General features: G+C 46.9%; 1 protein-coding gene across 2 annotated transcripts in view; it reads right to left on the minus strand.

Annotated features, from left to right (window-relative positions):
* Positions 1-20,481, minus strand: part of SART3 (spliceosome associated factor 3, U4/U6 recycling protein) — a 39,482-nt gene that overhangs the window by 3,064 nt on the left and 15,937 nt on the right. For both annotated transcript variants that reach the window (XM_043901531.1, XM_043901532.1), the window contains exons 7-16: positions 13,782-13,937; positions 12,950-13,088; positions 12,365-12,472; positions 11,596-11,673; positions 11,193-11,251; positions 10,183-10,292; positions 4,059-4,171; positions 3,080-3,156; positions 2,308-2,476; positions 62-516 (exon numbers count right to left, since the gene is read on the minus strand). In XM_043901531.1, the coding sequence (XP_043757466.1) occupies positions 62-516; positions 2,308-2,476; positions 3,080-3,156; positions 4,059-4,171; positions 10,183-10,292; positions 11,193-11,251; positions 11,596-11,673; positions 12,365-12,472; positions 12,950-13,088; positions 13,782-13,937 (1,464 nt within the window). The remainder of the gene's footprint in view (positions 1-61; positions 517-2,307; positions 2,477-3,079; positions 3,157-4,058; positions 4,172-10,182; positions 10,293-11,192; positions 11,252-11,595; positions 11,674-12,364; positions 12,473-12,949; positions 13,089-13,781; positions 13,938-20,481) is intronic.

Below are 20,481 nucleotides of genomic sequence, written 5' to 3' on the forward strand. Positions count from 1 at the left end.
AGAGCTTTTAGTCTGTCCCACCGCAACCCTACAGAAAGGCGGGCTTACCCCCCAAACCAACCTTGAAGTCGGGGTTTTTGCTCTTGTCCACACAGGGGGAGACGAACATGGGCCGGCCCTCGACGCTCTGGCGGTCCAGCTGCAGCGCCTGCAGGGCTGCCGCCTCCTCTCTGAACTCCACGTAGCAGTAGCCGCGGAAGTCGCCACGGTTACTGAAGATGGGGCGCACCTCGACCACGTCCCCGCAGGCCTCGAAGAGTGGCCGGAGCGTGGCGGCTGGCTCCCCCAGCCCGTAGGGCAGGTTGCTGACGAAGACGGTGACGCCGTCCTTGCTGCTGTCATGCGGCACCTTGGGCACATCCCTCCGCCGGGCGCCCACCCGCACCTCCTTCGGCTCCGAAGGGGGTTCCGCAGCCGCGGGGGCGATGCTCCCAGAAAGATCAGCTTCTGAGCCGGGCTCCGCTTCCCCGGCAGGAAGAACGCTATTCTCCACCCTCCTGCGCTTGGAGGGCTGCTCTGCAGGTTGTCAGGGGAAAGGACGATTAGGTAACGGTCTCCTGGCGCTGGGCTGAGCCGGGACGTGCCCAGCAGGGAGACAGCTCTCCCCACCAGAAGCCGGGACCCCTGTGGATGCCAGGGTGCATGGCTCCCACCCTCTGCCAGGTCTCTCCCAACCCTCCCAGCACACCCCAGTCCTTGCCAGGCCCCAGTGACATCCGGGGGAGGAGACAACTCAGGTGCAAGTGACATCGTAAATGCTCATCGTCCACGCGCAACCACACAAGATGTCGAGGTCGGGGGTCTCTACATTGTCCCAGCAAATCCCTAGGACCCCTCCTGGAAAGCCCGGGACAGAAAGGGGGATGGAGCCCAGGGGCCACATGTAAACAAGCACCTCAGTGACCCGGAAGTGCATACTCCCCGGGCCACCCTGGAAGTGGTACAGAGCACGAGCTTCTCCCCACATTCATGACTGTCCCACGTCCTTCCACAGAGCTTAACAACAACACGCTACTCCAACCCGCACTCCCCACTGCTGCCAGGGGGACAGGACTGAACCAACCAGTGTGGGCCGCCTGCTTCCAGAGCTTTCTGTCAGTTCCCCACTGCCCTCCAGATAGGGTCTGCCTGCGGCACTCTGCATTCCAGAGCACTGATGGGCAGGCTGGCCTGTCTCACGGACCCCAGCACCCAGCCCCCTAGCAGGATCAGGGCCCGAGGCTGCAGAGAACAGGCCAGCCTGCGCTCTGCCGGCCTCTGCCCTCCCTCACTGGACACTCACTCACCCTCCCCCGATGCCGAGGTGCAGTGCACCGCCCCACAGGAAGCCACCTCACCCCCTCCTGCAACCCTTTCGCTGACCCCTGGTACCTTCCCGGCCTCCACCACGGCTCTCACCCACAGCTGCCCAAGTCCCCGTGACACGCCACTGCGGTCACAGGTCCCCTGTGCCTTCCCCTGCAACACCAGAGCCCGAAAGGGCAGCGAGCTACCCACAATCACTTCTGAAGGCCCCAAGAAACGATGGCTACTCCATCACTTTTTACTCCAGCTGAAAGTTCTGCACTAGGAAAACGGTGAGCCTCCTTTAGCGTCTAGAGACCACTCTTTACCTTGAGCAACTTTGCTGAAATAAATCTGACCCACACCTGCCCACACATGAAATGGCAGGGGTGACAGAAACACAGGGTGGAAAATTCTACAAGTCTAACTGCCTGGTGGGAGTCAAGTAAGGGGAAGGAGGGGTACAGGTGCAGGGCAGGGGTCAGCTGGGTGCCAGGGCCTAAGGGTACAGAAAAGCCCACCCTTGGTGCAGAGGGCAGGGAAGAAGGCAGGCACCACTCAGGAAGGGGACGGTGGGGTCAGGCACGTCAGGGGACGGAGCCCAGGTGGGTGCGGGCAGGGGTGGCACCTGGCGCAGGCCTGGGAGCCAAGCAGGGGAGGCGGGCAGCACCACGTGGGGAGGCAGCGACCGGGAAGGCGCTGGCACTTCGTCTGTGTCGCTCGCTCTGCTGTGTCCCACTCCCTGCAACCCCATGGACTGTAGTCCGCCAGGCTCCTCTGTCCATGGGGTTTCTCCAGGCAAGATACTGGAGGAGGTTGCATTTTCCTTCTCCAGGGATCTTCCCGACCCAGGGACCAAACCCGCGCCTTCCACACTGACAGGGGACTTCTTTATGGTCCGAGCCACCAAGGAAGCCTTGCCAGGACCTTATTCTCACACGGTTCCAGCATAAAGTTCTCTGTGTTCAGCACCCTGTCTGGAGGTCTAGGATGTTCCAGTATGAAACTCTTGCCAGGCATTACCTTCCTCATCATCGCCCCATTCCTTTTCATCGTCCTCGTCGGCTCTGCGCTTGTCCGCCCCTCTGGTCTTTTTCTTCTTCTTCAACGCTTTCTTCTCGGCCCGGGCCCTCTTCCGTTGCTCAACCTTCTCTTCCTCTTGCTGGGCCAGGGCTGCTTCCTTCTCCGCAGCCTGGAAGGTCAGGATACGACGCGTCACTGGATGCGGCCGTTACACAAAGTCCACTGACTTGTGAAGGGAGAGGTGAGCGCACCCACAAGACGGCCACCCCCAGGAGACCAGGAAGGGCGGGGGGCTGAGTCCCACCTTTGCAGGCCCTTAAGGAGCTACAGCTCAAGTCTATGGTATGTCTCACACGATCCCCAGGAATGACCCACCAGTAAAAAGAAAAACATCTATAAAACGGGCCCTGATTCATCTGGGGGTGCTCATGCTCCAACCACTAGGCTACATCAGTCAGGCTCCTTTTTCATCTTCTTCGTCTATTTCAATAACCTTTAAGTACTCCACTACTTAAAGTATTTACTGTTGGGGCTAACATTTTAAGCCAATCTAAAAAAAAAGATAGTCTTAAACACTGATTCAAACATCTCATAGTTAACACATTGAGTAAAATACACTTCTTAGGATGACCCCAAAGGTTTTAACAAGGAACAGTCATATCAAACACAGTCAAAATCACTATCAGAATTGTTAAATCCACTATACTCCAATAAGAAATTTAAAACAAAAAGCTTTCAGAGGTTCAAAGACTTGAAACAAGAGTATCATTACCTTAATTCTCTGCTCATTAACTCGAGCTAGTCGAGTTTCGGTTTTCTGAACAGCTATGTCCCAGTCTTCTAGAGTACCTTGAGAGGAAGGAGAAGCGGACTTTCACTTCTCTGGATTTTGAAGGATATAAAAATATAAAATTGTCTTAATTTCCCCACACCTCCAGAAGAGATCTCTTCCATCAAACAGTAACAACTGGAGAATCGGTTTTCCATTTTAAGATTCATTTGTGTAGGTTTCAAGTTTCAGAACTCAAATAGTTCTTACAGGTCTATTTAGATCACCCCTTCTCTTTTAGAAAAAAGACTTGAAAACCAGACTAGGTTCTATTACGAGCTCTCTGTGGCAAAGATTATTGAAAACATTCTAATGCAAAGGTACAAAACATTTGTACTAAGATCAAAAGATTTTAAGAGCTCCTCAGATGATAAATGTTGAGGTGTTTTCCTTATTGATGCTGCTGTTTAGGTGTCTATTTCCAGTTCTAAGTGACTCATAGTACCCAAAATCCAGACTAATGCCCATGGAAACTGTGTATGGAGGCTCTGAAATTCACCAGAGGCACAGGTGATCAGAGAGCAGTCTCGCCATGGGTCTCACTGCGCTGTGCTGGAACACAGGCTCTGCTGATCCAAGGGAGCCCTTGGCAACGTCCGGAGACGGTTCTGCTGGTCAGGACCGGGGGTGGGAAGAGCATTCCTGGTACCCAGCAGGAAGAGAGGGTCCAGGGAAGCTGCACGTGACAGCATCCCCCCGTCCCCCGGGAGGCCTGTGCTAAAGCCTTGTCATGGGTCCCTTTGCACCTGGAGCGTTAAAAGGGCGGCGGGATTCCCCTCACTGCCGAGCACTGCGTGATGGTCTCATCGCAGAGGCCCCTAGAGGGGTGGAGCCGGAAACACACGTGTCCTTACGCCTACAGCCCTGCGGCCACACTGGTCTAGGGACAAGCCCCAAGCCCGAGGCCGCGCCAAGTCCGCACCTTCCGTCCGCTCCATGGTGAGCAGCACCTCGCAGACGTGCTCCGGGTAGTCGCTGGTGCACTGGACGGCCCGGTGCAGAGCCTTCCTGCAGTGCTGCGTGTCGCCGTGGGCCCTGGGGCGGAAAACACACAGTTGGGGCCACAGGGGCCCAGCGGAAGACATGGCGGGAGCACCCCCACACAGCCAACGCCACGGCAGCAAAGCCCAGTGTCAGCTTCAGCTCCGAGGAGACACCACACTCTATGCCAATAGTTTTTATGCTTCCTCCTTGTCCCAGAAAGCTCCCTAGTCAAACAAAACTGAAGGCTTTCTTCTAAACCACTCTTCCCCCCAGCAATGCTGGTGGAAGAGGCACCTGGGGACAGCAGTCCACAGCCAGGCCTTCTGCCTTTGCATGTGCAAGGTGTGTGGAAGGACCCAAGAGCTGGGGTGACAGGGTAAAGTCCCCAGAGATTCTAGGATGCCATCCCCGAGGGGAAAGCCAACACAGCGACTGCCAGGCTTTGTGCCCAGGGTCACAAAAATCTTCCCACACTGACATGAAATGAGATACTGCTCAACACAACAGTTACAAAACAGCATTCTGTTCATCCCAGCCGTTGTAACACACTGTGTTCTCCTTTCTGTTTAAAAAGTTTTTATAAACACTGCAAATACACATTAGGACACTAAGAAAAAATTTAGGGCAACGATTCTCAAAGCACGATCCATGGACACCTAAAGGTCTCCAAGACCCTTTCAGGAGGTCTGCAAAGTCAAAACTACTTTCATTTATATACCGACATACTTATTGGACTTTTTCACTGTGCTGACATTTGGACTGAGGATGCCAAAGCTACAGTGGCCCTTGGCACAAATCAAGACAGTGCACATCTTGATAATATTCTGGGTGACAAATGGAATGCACACATTAAGCACCTCTTCATACCCAGGTACAGTGGTTGGAGCAAAGGAATAACAGATTACTGTCTTAGCTGCAAGCTGGGCTACTTCCCTTTTCTTCATGAAACATCATTTTCACTTGAGAGAGCAGCTGAGTGACAAAAACTACAGTGACTCAGACGTGTGTATTTGGCAGACATTTTCAAAAATTAATTAAGTGAGGCTGTCACTTTCAGGAAAACCACTTAAGAGTTTTTGTTGACTGATAAAACTGGGGCTTTCAAGTGAAAATCAGAACTTGAAAAACCTGTATCTGCCATTACGAGTCTGACAGCCTCCTACTTTAAATACCTTTCTGTGAAGATCAGTGCAGATATGAATAAATGGGATAATGAGATGCGTCAGTATTTAGAAGAGCTACAGTACTTGACGGGTCAGCATTTTCCTCACACACAACGCATGTCGTGGAATCCTGTGTGGGTAAAAAGGTCTGCTCAGTGCAAGACAGACCACTGGATGTTAAACATAACAGTCTCATATTCTCCAATGAAAATGTCACGACAGAGAGGGTGCAGAACCAGACAGGAGAATCCAGCTGTCTGCTACTGAGCCAGATTAGAGAAATTTGTAAAAAGTGTAAAACCAGGCCACTTTCTCACTATGTTACTTTGGAGTCTGGAAAGCAGTCATTTCTTATAAAAATATGTTATTTCTGTTCAATGTCTTCACAGCGAATTTTAAATGAATAAAAGTGTTGTTTTTTTTTTTTTAATTTTTCAGTTTCATTTTCTAATACAGTAAATGTTAATAAAAATACCTCACATAAACAAAAGCTCTTGAGGTGGTCCTGAGACCAAAACATTTGAGAACCACTGATCTAGAGGAATACTCAATAAGCTTTAACTGTGGTCACCTCTGGGGAAGGATTTTAAGGAACTTTCTCACATTCTATAAATGTTCTATTTTAACTAGAGCACATATTATTTTTTTAAATAAGGTGGGGGAGGCAAAATATTCAAAACAGAAAAAAAATATGTTTATTGACACGTAATGCCCAAGATACCCCTTCATGGATTACCTGCATTCTCATGGCAAAGGGCTTGTGTAACTCAATGAAGCTACGAGCCATAATATGTAGGACCACCCAAGACGGACGGATCATAGTGGAGAGTTCTGACAAAACGTGATGCACTGGAGGAGGGAATGGCAAACCACCCCAGTACACCTGCCATGAGAACCCCATGAACTGTATAAAAGGAAAAAAGATATGACATGGAAAGATGAGTCCCCCAAGTCTGAAGGTGTGCAACATGCTACTGGGGAAGAGTGGAGGTCAACTACTAACAGCTCCAGAAAGAATGAAGCAGCTGGACCAAAGTGGAAACAACGCTCAGTTGTGGATGTGTCCAGTGATGAAAGTAAAATCTGATGCTGTAAAGAACAATACTGCATGGGAACCTGGAAAGTTAGGTCCATGCACAAGGTAAACTGGAGATGGCAAGAGTAAACATCGACATCTTGAACTGAAATGGATGGAAACGAGTGAATTTAACTCGGATGACCGTTGTATCTACTACTGTGGGCAAGAACACATAGAAGAAATGGAGTAGCTCTCACAATCAAAAAGTGTCTGAAATGCCATACTTGGACACAACCTTAAAAACGACAGATCTCGGTTTGTTTCTAAGGCAAACCGTTCAACATCTCAGCAATCCAAGTCTGTGTCTGAACCACCAATGCCGAGGAAGCTGAAGATGATCAGTTCTATGAAGACCTGGAAGACATCCTAGAACTAACACCAAAAAAAGATGACCTACTCATCATAAGGGATTGGAATGCAAAAAGTAAGAAGTCAAGAGATACCTGGAGTAATAGGCAAGTTTGGCCTTGGCGTACAAAATGAAGTAGGGCAAAGGTTAACAGAAATCCACCAAGAAAACACATTGGTCATAGCAAACACCCTTTTTCAGCAACACAAGACATGACTTTACACATGGACATCACCAAATGGTCGATACTGAGACGAGACTGATTACATTCTTTGTAGCCAAAGATGTTAAAAGCTGTACATAGTCAGCAAAGACAAGTCTTAGAGCTGACTGTGACTCAAATCATCAGGCTCCTCATAGAAAAATTCAGACTTAAACTAAAGAAAGCAGGGGAAACCACTAGGCCAGTAAGGTATGACTTAAATCAAATTCCCTATGAATCCCTTGAGCTCCCCTGATAGCTGAGCTGGTAAAGAATCCACCTGCAATGCCGGATACCTGGGTTCAATCCCTGGGTTGGAAAGATCCCCTGGAGAAGGGCATGGTAACCCACTCCAGTATTCTTGCCTGGAGAATCCCCATGGACAGAGGAGCCTGGTGGGCTACAGTCCATGGGGGTCACAAAGAGTTGGACACGACTGAGCAACTAAACAATAAAACACAAATGAAAATACAGTGGAGGTGATGAATAGATTCAAGGAATTAGATCTAGTAAACAGACTGCCTGAAGAACTATGGACAAAGTTCCATAATACTGTACAGAGGCAGAGAATAAAACCATCCCAAAGAAAAAGAAATGCAAGAAGGCAAAGCGGTTGTCTGAGGAGGCTTTACAAGTAGCCAAGGAAAGAAGAGAAGTGAAAAGCAAGGGAGAAAGGGAAATGTACACCCAACTAAATGCAGAACTTCAGGGAATAGCAAGGAGAGACAAGAAGGTCTTCTTGAAAGAACAATGCAAAGAAAAAGAGGAAAGTAGAAAGGGTAAGACTAGAGATCTCTTCAATAAAATTGGAACTATCAAAAGACCATTTCATCCCAAGATGGGCACAATAAAGGACAGAAATGATAAAGACCTAATAGCAGAAGTGATGAAGAAGAGATGGAAAGAATACACAGAAGAACTGTACAAAAAAGATCTTAATGACCCAGATAACCACAATGGTACAGTCTCACTCAGAGCCAGACATTCCGGAGTGTGAAGTAAAGTGGGCCTTGGGAAGCGCTGCTGTCAATAAAGCTAGAGGAGGTGATGGAATTCCAGAAGAGCTATTTAGAATCCTAAGAGATGACTCCATTAGCTGCACTCAATATGTTAGCAAATTTGGAATACCCAGCAGTGGCCTCAGGACTGGAAAAGGTCAACCCTCATCCCAATTCCCAACAGGGCAAGTACTAAAGAATGTTCAAACCATAGGGACAATTGTACTCACTTCCCATGCCAGTAAGGTTACGCTCAAAATCCTCCAAGCCAGGCTTCAGCATTATGTGAACTGAGAACTTTCAGATGTTTAAGCTGGGTTTAGAAAAAGCAGAGGAACCAGAGATCAAATTGTCAACACTGACTAGATCACAGAGAAAGCAAGGGAATTCCAGAAAAACATCTACCTCTGTTTCACTGATTATGCTAAAGCCTTTGACTTGTGGATCATAACAAACTATGGAAAGCTCTTAAAGAGATGGGAATACCAAACCATCTCACCTGTCTCCTGAGAAACCTGTATATAGGTCAAGAAGAAACAGTTAGAATTGAGAACCCTGGTGGCTCAGAGGGTAAAGCATCTGTCTGCAATGCAGGAGACCCGGGTTCGATCCCTGGGTCGGGAAGATCCCCTGGAGAAGGAAATGGCAACCCACTCCAGTATTCTTGCCTGGAGAATCCCATGGACGGACAAACCTGGTAGGCTACAGTCCACGGGGTCGCAAAGAGTCGGACACCACTGAGCAACTTCACTTTCCTTTCACTTTCATGGAACAACTGACTGGTTCAGGATTGAGAAAGGAGTACAAGAGAGTTTACTGTCACCCTGTTTGTCTAATTTATACACAGAGCACATCATGAGAGATGCCAGGCCGGACTGAGTTACAAGCTGGAATCAAGATCGCTGGGAGAAATATCAACAACCTCAGATGCAGATGACACCATTCTAATGGCTGAAAGCGAAGAGGAAGAACTAAAGATCCTCTTGATAAGGGTGAAGAAGCAGAGTGAAAAGGTCGGCTTGAAACTCAACTATTAAAAAAACTAAGGTCTTGGCATCTGGTCCCAACACTTCATAGCAAACGGGGTTGGGGGGGGGTGGGCGCGGAAGGGAAGCAGTGACAGATTTCCTCTTCTTGGGCTCTAAAAAATCACTGCAGATGGTGACTACAGCCATCAAATTAGAAGCAACTGCTTCTTGGCAGGAAAGGTATGACAAACCTAGACTGTGTTACAAAGCGAACACATCATTTTGCTGACAAAATTAAAAATAGTCAAGACTATGGTCTTTTCATAATCATGTATGGATGTGAGAGCTGGACAATAAAGAAGACAGAGCACCGAAAAATTGATGCTTTTGAACTGTGGTGCTGGAGAAGACTCTTGAGAGTCCCTTGGAAAGCAAGGAGATCAAACCAGTCAAACTTAAAAGATGTCAACACTGAACCCTTTTTGGAAGGACTGATGTTGAAGCTGAAGCTCCAATACTTTGAGTACCTGATGCAAACAGCTGATTCACTGGAAAAGCCCCTGATGCCAGTAAAGACTGAAAGAAGAAGGAGAAGGGGGCAACAGAGAATGAGATGGTTAGACGGCATCACCGATTCAATAGACATGAACTTGGACAAACTGCAGGAGATCGTGATGGACAGGGAAGCCTAGCATGCTACAGTCCATGAGGTCTCGAAGAGTGGGACAACTGAACACTTGGCAACTAAACACAACCACCATCCAAGATATACTGAATTAAAAAGCTGATCATTCTTTTTATCTTCCCTCATGTTATAAATATCATTTAAAATAATTTTAGAGACTTAGAATATGTATACTGTAATTGCATCACCATTTCTTAAAAATCTAAGCACAGGAAAGTCTCAAAGAACACACCCAAACCATTAGCTAACCACGGTTTTATGTGGGTCTGTCGCTGCAGAAAATTTGGGGGTTTTTTCCTGTTTTTCAGTATTCTTAACTATTATAGACAAAGCGAACATAAAAAAAGAACACAGCTCCCCAAGAAGTCAAATAAAATATTCATGTCCCAAAATCAAAACAAGCCAAAATAAGTGGCAAGTAACACATGGCCGTAAGAAGAGCCAGGCACAGAGTATCACGTGCGGTTCTCTAGGGCCCCGGCCAATCAGCCCAGGCACTAGAGACAGGGCCAGAAAGTGAGCAGCGCCCCGTGAGCCGTGGGCAGCAGCCTGAGCTGTGCGGGCGGGGCTGAGGCCGGTCACACCTGACGAGCGCCTCCCCTCACCCCGGGCCCGTTACCTCTCCAGGTTGTAATACTCGAGCCACATGTTGGCGAACTTGGCGTTCCCTCTGGTCATGATGCTGTCCCAGAGCTCCCGCGCTTTCTGCATGTTGTTGCAGAGTCGAGCCTGAAGGCATGACCAGACCGAGTTAGGAGAGGACTCGGGCCTGACGGTGTCAACACCCGTGACAAAACATACTTCAGACACCGTGCTGAAAACCTCCCACCCCAGAACTATCCGTGCTACTCAGCTCCTCAGACCTTGCCAGGCGCCCCCTGCCCCGGCCCATGCAAACAGCCCGGCCCAAGCACCTCGGCCTTTCTGCAGCGTCAAGCCTCAGGCTGCCTGCCCACGTTAACCTCGAGAGCCACACGGGCGAGCACGGGGGCACTGAGGACAGTGCTGGCCGGGCATCTGCTTTTATTTTTATCAAGCCTTAACTCGAAGTGTGTCATCCGAAGGCCAAGGCAGGGACAGACCACCAGGAGCCAACGCTGCCCTCAGCCTCTGCACCTCGGCTGCTGCATCCTTAACAAGGCTGCAGCACAACCATCCCATCCACCCACACCCTGACACTGGACTCCCCTCAGAGAAGAGAACACAGGGGCAGGGTCCACGATCCAGCAATAACATCCAACTCATCATATCCACTAACCACCTGCGACATCGTCTGTCTTCCACATTAGTTTCAAGGCTTTCTAGCACAGGGACAGAGTCTATCTCATCCGCAGCCCACAGTGGAAGGCCTGGCAAACTGCTCACGCCTAAAACACGCTCATCACTGGGGCCCGGGGCGGCAGAGAAGGAACACGTGAGTGAGCACCCGGCATGCAGACAACTGCTGCGTAACGTGGCTGGGAGCTCGGATGCCCCCAGATACCAACAAATGCGGCGAGTGAGGTAAACAACGCGATCCCCACAGAGCCTAGGTGGTCATCTGGGACCCCGACTCAGCTTCAGCCACGCTATCAGACAAAGGTCCCGCAAAGGTGGGTGAAACTGACAGGTCTGTTAAAAAACATTTACCTCAATCCGAGCCCAGTTCTGCATGATCAGGCAGCTTGGATCTCCACTTTCATTGAAACCTTGAAGAAGAGTAGTAGAGAAAATTAGAAAGTAACTGAGGGACTTCCCTGCTGGTCCAGTGGTTATGACTCCATCTTGCAATGCAGGGCACATGGGTTCGATCCCTGGTCGGAGAACTAAGATCCCACATGCTTCAGGGCATCTAAGCCCGAGGTCCACAACTAGAGTCTGTTGTGGACTCCACACGTCAAGCAACACATCGTGTTGCAACTAAGATCTGACACAGGCAAATGAATGAATATTAAAAGCAAAGAGATAGCAGAGAGGCAAACCACCTTTGACTGAAAAGGCCCCAGGACCAGAAGAGGAAGCACAAGCAGGCGGGGCAGGAGGGCACACTTACGCTCCTCCACCTCCTGCTTCAGGTACTCCAGGGCGCGGGCGAACGCGGACCGCAGCTCCTCCAGCTCTTTACTCGAGTCTGTGAGAAAGCGCAGAGCAGGTTCGACTCTTGGACACCACATACCATGTCTTCTAAGTTCTGTGCAATCCCACACTGACAACCCCGGGGCTCTCACTGGGGACGCTGAATATAACACCGCCAGTTCCTGCCCTGATCACACACAGGAGGGGAGGCAGACCCAGGACAGAGCCCATCACCGACAGGCCAAGGACAGAGGGGTCAGGGGGCCAGGTGGGGCCACAGCGGAGGGGTGCTCCCCAAGCCAGCAGAACAGCCAAAATCCACCTGCAGGCGTAAGCAAGCACCAGTGCGGCGGGGGTAGGAGCATGGCGGTGCTCTGGTTGCTCTTTATTTATTTATTTTTTGGGGAGGGAGGAAGGCAGGGGATCCCATGGAGGTGGAGGTTCAACAACTCAGAGGGAACACAGCAGTCCCACGTAAAGAACTATTCAGGACCCACAGAAGGCAGAGAAGGGAGAAATGAGACTGAAGAGGTTGGCGGGAGCCAGCGTGAAAGGCAAGGACCATTACTCTCTCCCTCTAGGGCCCATGGCGGGGCTCACTACAGACTGAAACAGCTACAATTCCTACCAGCGGCCGGTCTACATCGCTTGCCCCATCGTGAGGTATTTGGGCCACTGCCCCATCCCAGCAAAGGACACGCTAAGAAACCGTTCAGTTCTGACAGGAAACACGGGAACTTCAGTACCTTGTTTGAAGTCAACCCTTCTCCTCAGGTAATCAAGGTATGCCTGCCAGATCTCCACATAGTCGGTGGCCTGAATGAAGCCAGCGCTGAGAGCTTTCTCAAAGGTCACTAGAGTTGAAGAAAAAGCCAGGATTTGTTATCAATTCAAAAAGAAGCTAATATAAAATTATCGAGAGCATTATAAAAACCTCTTATAAAACACTATATGGCTAACAGTAATAATGGGATGCAACCAAGTGAAATGAGCTAGAGAAATATTCAAAAGAAGGGCTACCACAGCGGTGCACAAACTTGTTCTTTCTGGAAAGGGCAAGCCCCACAGGCGCCTGCACTAAAGTGCTCCAGGTCAACCGAGGGGAGGGAAAGACCACGACTCCAGAGACACCATGACCAGTAAAGCACAGAGAGGTTTTAGGAGGTCAAAACTACAACTAGTTTCTCTCTCACTTAGAGCCCCTTTTGTCACTAACACCAAATATTCCAAAATGACCCCTGGGGAAGGCTGATTTAATGACTCTGTCACAGCCCAATGTTCCTGACTTGGGACAAAAAGCTTAGACATCTTCCCACAAAAACAATCAGCACCCGAAATCACTCGGTGTTCAACTCCATGTCTTTCCATGGCCAGGAGGTATCGACTCCACAGGGCAACCGTCCACGGGCAGTTTCTAACAGCGCGACTGTGTACAGACAAAACCAAATCCTTTACTTTCAGCTGCCGATCCTATGATAAAGAATGCCAGGGTCAGGAGAGAAATTTTCATTAAGACGTCACCATTCAAGAGACATTCTCAGCAAAGCCAACCAACAAAAAAAATGTCCTTAAGATGACTGATGTCTTCAACAAAGAAATCGCCAAGGGTTTGAGGGGAGAAGAGAGAGGTAGAGGAAAACCTACAGATCAAAGAGCTTTAAGAGACATCAGCCAATCCTAACGTATGGACTTAGCCGAGATCCTGATTCAAACCTCGTATGCACGTGTACTGAAACGGTTACCGTCAAAATGGGATCTCTGGATTTGCTTCAGAATAACAGGGAAGGGGGGAATAGGTAAGGAAACAGATAAAACTAGTTAAGATTATAGATCAAACTAGACTAGTGCCATTAGTTAAGTGTTGAAGCTGGGTGATGGGTACTTGTCATTTCATTTTACTAATCTCTCTATATTTATGTATTTAATTTTTCCATAATAACATGTTAAAAAAAAAATCAATCTGTCATAAAGTCCTTGATAGTAAGACTATGCCAAATTTTTTTCACAGTTAGTGATCAGTTTAAAATAAAACATGAGAAGACTTCCTTAGTGAATCAAGCAGAGAGGAGCAGCACACCGCCAACTCCTGGCACTCTTTCTGATTTTAAATAGAACCTAAATTGGTAAAAATAAAGTGAGATTAGAACAGGTAGGTTATCTTACTAGGTACTGACTGTAACGGATCCATAAGTCTGGAACAAGGCAGTTCTCAACCAGGGCGCGCTCAAAGATCAACTGAATGCGGGCGGGGTCGCCAATTTTCATCTCAAAATCGATGTATGCTTGATACTCGGCCAGCCTGGGCGCTTCAGCTTGCAGCTGGGGCAAAAGAGAATGGCAGTGAAGTTGCAATGGGCTACACGACACCATCGGAGGGCACACAATGTCCCTAGTAAACCGTGGCGAGAATGGCCACAGCAAGATAAGGATCACCGGTCCCCACTCTCAGAGCCTCTGCACATCGGATCTCCAAGTCTGACGGAGAGAATGAGTCCAAAGTGCCACCTCATGGCAAGAGTTACAGAGGCTCCATAATTCCTCTTCTAAATCCATTCCTAGATCACAGAGAATTGAAACCACCCATCAACCAGGAACTGCATGAAAGAGACACCTGGCCAATGACCACTGCTAGCCATCTTCTGAAACAGAGAGCACTTTCTTGGCCTACTGAGTGGGGTGAATGCAACCACACCAGAGTGACTTGGGGCCCTGTGTCATTTCACATTTGTCATTCCAAGTATCAGCTCCTGCCAGAGTACAGGTACACGCAGGAGACAGAAGAGGCTATATATGATCACTGTGTACTGATCCAAAGACATTTTTAGACAAAATCCTCTTATTCACTTTATTCTCTCCTCAGCCACTCTCTGCTGATGGTCAAAACAAAACAACTGGCCAAGGATTTCATGAATGAGGCTTTGTGAAATATAGTGGTGGTGTGTTAGTCGCTCACTTAGGTCCAACTCTTTGCAAACTCCATGGACTGTAGCCTACCAGGCTCCTCTGTCCATGGAATTCTCCAGGCAAGAATACTAAAATGGGTTGCCAATCCCTTCTCCTGGGGATCTTCCTGACCCAGGGATCGAACCCAGGTCTCCTGCATTGCAGGAAGATTCTTTACTATCTGAGCCACCAGAGAAGCCCCCTGTGAAATACAACTAAATACCAATCATTCACATGTGAAAAAGAGAGTGCTCATTCAGGCCAGCAAGAGAGCACACATGCTCTGCTTTTAGAAAGAAGATGGAGAGGCTCAGTTCCTACTAGATAACGACAAAATCAGTCCCAGACACACTGTGCCAATGAAGACGGCAGAAAATACTAGATTAAATACTAAAGGAAAAAAAAACCTTGCAAATCAACCAACTGGGAAAGAAACAAGAAAGACCACAAACGAAATCTAAATGAAGGTGGTTAAGCTAAGAGAAGGCTACGCTTTTGCCAGTTGAAGAGATAATATTAAGAATTTGATCTTTACAACAATCCCAGGAGGCAATTATCATTTCAATCCCATCTGACATTTGAGGAAACCAAGTCACAGGAGTAAAGTCCTAGCCCAGAGCTAAAAGCTGTGTTCTCACTCACCAGCCCATTAAAGATACCAAAAACAGAGCCAAGAAATCCAACAAACCGTAAGCAGGATAAATACAAAGAAATCCACACACCTGGCCCTACTGTAACCAAACTGCCAGACATCAAACCAAACCAATGACATCCTGGGACTTGACTGGTGGTTCAGCGGTTAGGACACTGCTCTTCAAATGCAGGGAAAGAGGGTTTGATCCCTGGTCAGGGAACCAGAATCCTACATGTGCAGCCAAAAAAGAGAGAAATAAAACAAAAACAAACAAAAGACAATGACATCTTAAAACTGGCCAGAGAACAAACAAGAATTTCCTTTCAAGAAGCAAGAGTTAAGACAGTTGACTTCTCAGCAGCACAACAGAAGCCAGAAAGATGTATTTAACTGCTCAGAGAACAGAACTGTCAGCCTAGAATTCTATATCCTGAGAAATTAACTCTCAAGGAGAACAAAGACCTCTTAAATAAAAACAGAAAATGTGTTACAAGCAAATATCCAAGCACATGTCACTAAAGGGTGGACTTGAAGCAAAGGAAAAGTGACTCCAAGTAAAAGATCTAGGATGTGGTAAGAGGAAGCAAAGAAAGTGGGAAATGTATGCAGTAAATGTAACCACACAGGTGCTGCAAAACGCAGCATTAACAGTGACTTGTGGGTCAACTAAAAGTTAAGACACGAGAAAACAAAAGCATAAGTCTGAGGAGTCGTAAATGAAATAAATATTCTAAGACCAAGAAAAGGGAATAAAGGCCATTTATAAATAATACTGTGTGTGTATTATTGTCAACACAGAAAATTCCCCCAAATCTATACATTACCAGTATTAATAAGGATTGAACAAGTTTGATTAAAATATCACTAAAAAATTTCATTTTATATACCAGGAACAGACAGCTAGAACAGAAAATCTTTAAAAAAGATATTGCTTACAACAGTATCAAAAACATTTAGAAATTACATCTAAAAATGTGTTCAAGGCACTGGGTAAATTTATAAGACCTCACAGAAAGATAAGACCTAAACAGCAGAGGCCTATACATTGTTCATGAACTAACACCAAAAAAAGATGGCCTTTTCATCACAGGGGACTGGGATGCAAAAGAAGTCAAGAGACACCTGGAGTAACAGGCAAGTTTGGCCCTGAAGTACAATGAAGCAAGGCAAAGGTTAACAGAGTTTTGCCAAGAGAATGCACCAGTCATAGCAAACACTCTTCCAACAACACAAGAGATGATTCTATACACATGAAATTCACCAAGTGGTCAATACCGAAATCAGATTGATTATATTCTTTGCAGCTGAAGATGGAGAAGCTCCATAGAGTCAGCAAAAACAAGACCTGGAGGTGACTTTGGCTCAGACCATGAGCTCCTTATTGCCAAATTCAGACTTAAATTGAAGAAAGTAGGAAAAACCACTAGGCCATTCAGGTATAACCTAAATCAAACCTCTATCCACAAGAAGTGACAAATAGGTTCAAGGGATCAGATCTGATAGACAGATTGCCTGAAGAACTATGGACAGAGGTTCGTAAAATTGTACAGGAGGCAGTGATCAAAACCATCCCCAAGAAAAAGAAAGGCAAAATGGTTCTCTGAAGAGGTCTTACAAATAGCAGAAAAAAGAAGAGAAGCAAAAGGCAAAGGAGAAAAGGAAAGATAAATCCATCTGAATGCAGAGTTCCAAAGAACAGCAAGGAGAGAAGAAAGCCTTCCTAAGTGAACAATGCAAAGAAAGAGAGGAAAACAAAAGAAGGAAAAGAGTAGAGATCTCTTCAAGAAAATCAGATACCAAAGGAACATTTCATGCAAAGATGGGCACAACAAAAAACTGTATGGACCGGACAGAAGCAAATGATATTAAGAAGAGGTGGCAAGAACTGTACAAAAAGGTCTTCATGACCCAGATAACCACAATGGTATGATCACTCGCCTAGAGCCAGATATCCTAGCGTGTGAAGTCAAGCAGGCCTTAGGAAGTATTACTACAAACAAACCTAGTGGAAGTGATGGAATTCCAGCTGAGCTACTTAAACTCCTAAAAGATGATGCTGTTTAAGTGCTGCACTCAATACGCCCAACATATCTGGAAAGCTCAGCAGTGGCCACGGGACTGGAAAAGGTCAGTTTTCATTTCAATCCCAAAGAAGAGCAATGCCAAAGAATGTTCCAACTACCACACAACTGCACTCATTTCACATGCTAGCAAGGTAATGCTAAAAATCCTTCAAGCGAGGCTTCAGCAGAACGTGAACCGTGAACTCCCAGATGTTCAAGCTGGATTTAGAAAAGGCAGAGGAGCCAGAGATCAAACTGCCAACATCTGCTGTATCATAGAAAAAACAAGAGAATTCCAGAAAAACATCTACTTCTGTTTCATTGACTATGCTAAAGCCTTTGACTGTGTGAACCACAACAAACTGTGGAAAATTCTTCAAGAGATGGGAATATCAGACCACCTTACCTGCCTCCTGAGAAACCTGGATGCAGGTCAAGAAGCAACAGTCAGAACCAGACATAGAACAACAAACTGGTTCAAAATTGGGAAAGGAGTACATCAAGGTTGTATATTGTCACCTTGTTTATTTAACGTATATGCAGAGTACATCATGCAGAATGCTGGACTAGAGAAATCACAAGCTGGAGTCAAGACTGCCGGAAGAACTATCAGTTACCTCAGATATGCAGATAACACCACCCTAAAGGCAGAAAGCTAAGAGGAACTAAAGAGCCTTAACGAAGGTGAAAAGGAGAGTGAAAAGGCTGGCTTAAAACTCAACATTCAAAAAACTAAGATCATGGCATCCAGTCCCATCACTTCATGGCAAATAGATGGAGAAACAATGGAAACAGTGACAGACTTTATTTTCTTGGGTGCCAAAATCACTGCAAATGGTGACTACAGCCATGAAATTAAAAGACATTTGCCCCTTGAAAGAAAAGCTACGACAAACCTAGACAGCATATTAAAAAGCAGAGATATCACTTTGCTAACAAAGGTCCTTATAGTCAAAGCTATGGTTTTTCCAGTAGCTATAAACAGATGTGAGAGTTTTACCAGAAAGAAGGCTGAGCACCAAAGAATTGACGCTTTCAAACTGTGGTGCTGGAGAACCCTTGGACAGCAAGGAGATCAAACCAGTCTATCCTAAAAGAAATCAACCTTGAATATTCAATGGAAGGACTGATGCTGAAGCTCCAATACTTTGGCCACCTGATGCGAAGAACCGACTCATTGGAAACAATCCTGATGCTGGGAAAGACTGAAGGCAGGAGGAGAAGCAGGCAACAGAGGATGAGATGGTTGGATGGCACCATCAACTCAATGGACATAAGTCTATGCAAACCCCAGGGGATAGTGAAGGACAGGGAAGCCTAGCATGCTGCAGTCCATGGGGTCACAAAGAGTCAGACACGACTGAGTGACTAAACAACAACATACCATGTTCATAGATTGGAAGATTCAATATTTAAAAGATGCAAATTCTGCCCCAAATTGATCGACAGATTCAATGCAATTCCGATCAAAAATTCAAAGGAATCCCCTGGCATTCCAATGGTTAGGACTCTACGCTCTCACTGCCAAGGGTCCAAGTTCCATCCCTGGTCAGGGAACTAAGATCCTACATGCCGCATAGTGTGGACAAATTAAAAAAAAAAAGTAACAATAATATTAAGTAGAACTTGAAAAACTGATCCTCATTCTTAACAGAAGCATTAACAGCTAAAGAAAGTCAAGGCCCTCTTGAAGAGGAACAGCATGGATGGGGCTCATGCTACCCAAGATCAAAACTTAATTATAAAACCATCACATCATTACAACAGTGTAACATAAACCAGTGGGGTGGAACAGAGTCCAGAAATAGACCCACACAGAAATGGACACCTAATCCCTGACAGGCATGGGGCAACATGAGCGAGGGGCGGGGAGAATTATCAAAGTCAGCACTGAGCAACTGTTTCTCTACATGAAAAACAAAGTTAGCCCCCGCCTCAGACCAGCCCAAAGATCCATTCCAGATGAAAGCTGAAAAACAAACAACAAAATTATAAATTTTCAGAAGAAAAACAGAGCTAAGTCGATTGATTACTGACCCCAGAGTACAGAGAGAATTCTTAAGCACAAATCCTAGGGAAAGAATGATAAATCCAATTACATTAAAATTAAGAACCGTTCATTGGGCTTCCCTGGTGGCTCAGTGGTCAAGAATCCTCCTGCCAACGCAGGAGATGTGGGCTGGATCCCTGGTCCAGGAAGATCCCACAGGCCCAGGAGCAACTAAGCCTGTGCGACACTATGGAGCCTGCGCTCTAGAGCCCGGAGCCACAGCCACCGAGCCCACGTGCCGAGCGCCCGCGCTCCGCGACGAGAAGCCACCGCACCACAACGGAAGGGCAGCCCCACTCCCCGCAAGCAGAGAAGAGCCCACGCAGCAACAAAGACCCAGCACAGCCAAAAATAAGGAAAATTACTGGGAAAAAAAAGAACCAGTCCTCAAAACACGCCACTGGGGAAAAATGGCAACGACAAGCCACCGGCTTGGGAGGGAGAAACTGCAGCACATGCAACCAGAAGCATGAACCGAGACCCAGGACACCCAGACACCAGTGAGAAAAAACCTGACAAACCAAGAGAAAAACGAGCCAAAGATCCTAACAGCTACTGCAAAGATTTTTTTTTAAAAAAAGAAAAATCTGAGGTGTGAAAAGACAGCCAACTTCATTAGTAATGAAAGGGAAATGCAAATTAAAACTGTACTTTCAAATCCATGAGACTGGCTAAAATGTAAGTATGTCAATATCCCCGCTGGCAGGGCAATGAGAATGTAAGATACTGCCGGCAGAAGCAGCGACTGACAGCCTGGAAACAGTTCAGCTCCGCCTCAGGACCCAGCACTTCCTCCCACTGTGATATACATGTACCTCAGCAATTCCTACATATGTGCCTAAAGAAACTCTTTTTCACGTGTACCAAGAGGTACGTCTGAGAATCATCAGAACAATTCTCCTCCTCCTAGCAAAACACTGGATACAACCCAACTATCTATGAACGGGACAGTTTACACACAGACAACTTTACAGCAGTGAACACGAATGGACTGTAACTAATCAACATGAGCAAAACTCAAAGACATTTTGAACAAAAGAAAATATACAGCCTGATTCCACTGTATGAAAGCTCAAAAACAAGCAAAACTAAACAATACATTAAGGATACGTTCATAGGGTGTAAAACTATAAAGAAAAGCAAGGGGATGATGATCACAAAAGTCAGGAAAGT

The sequence above is a fragment of the Cervus elaphus genome, chromosome 5, assembly GCF_910594005.1.
Source record: "Cervus elaphus chromosome 5, mCerEla1.1, whole genome shotgun sequence".
Taxonomy (NCBI): domain Eukaryota; kingdom Metazoa; phylum Chordata; class Mammalia; order Artiodactyla; family Cervidae; genus Cervus; species Cervus elaphus.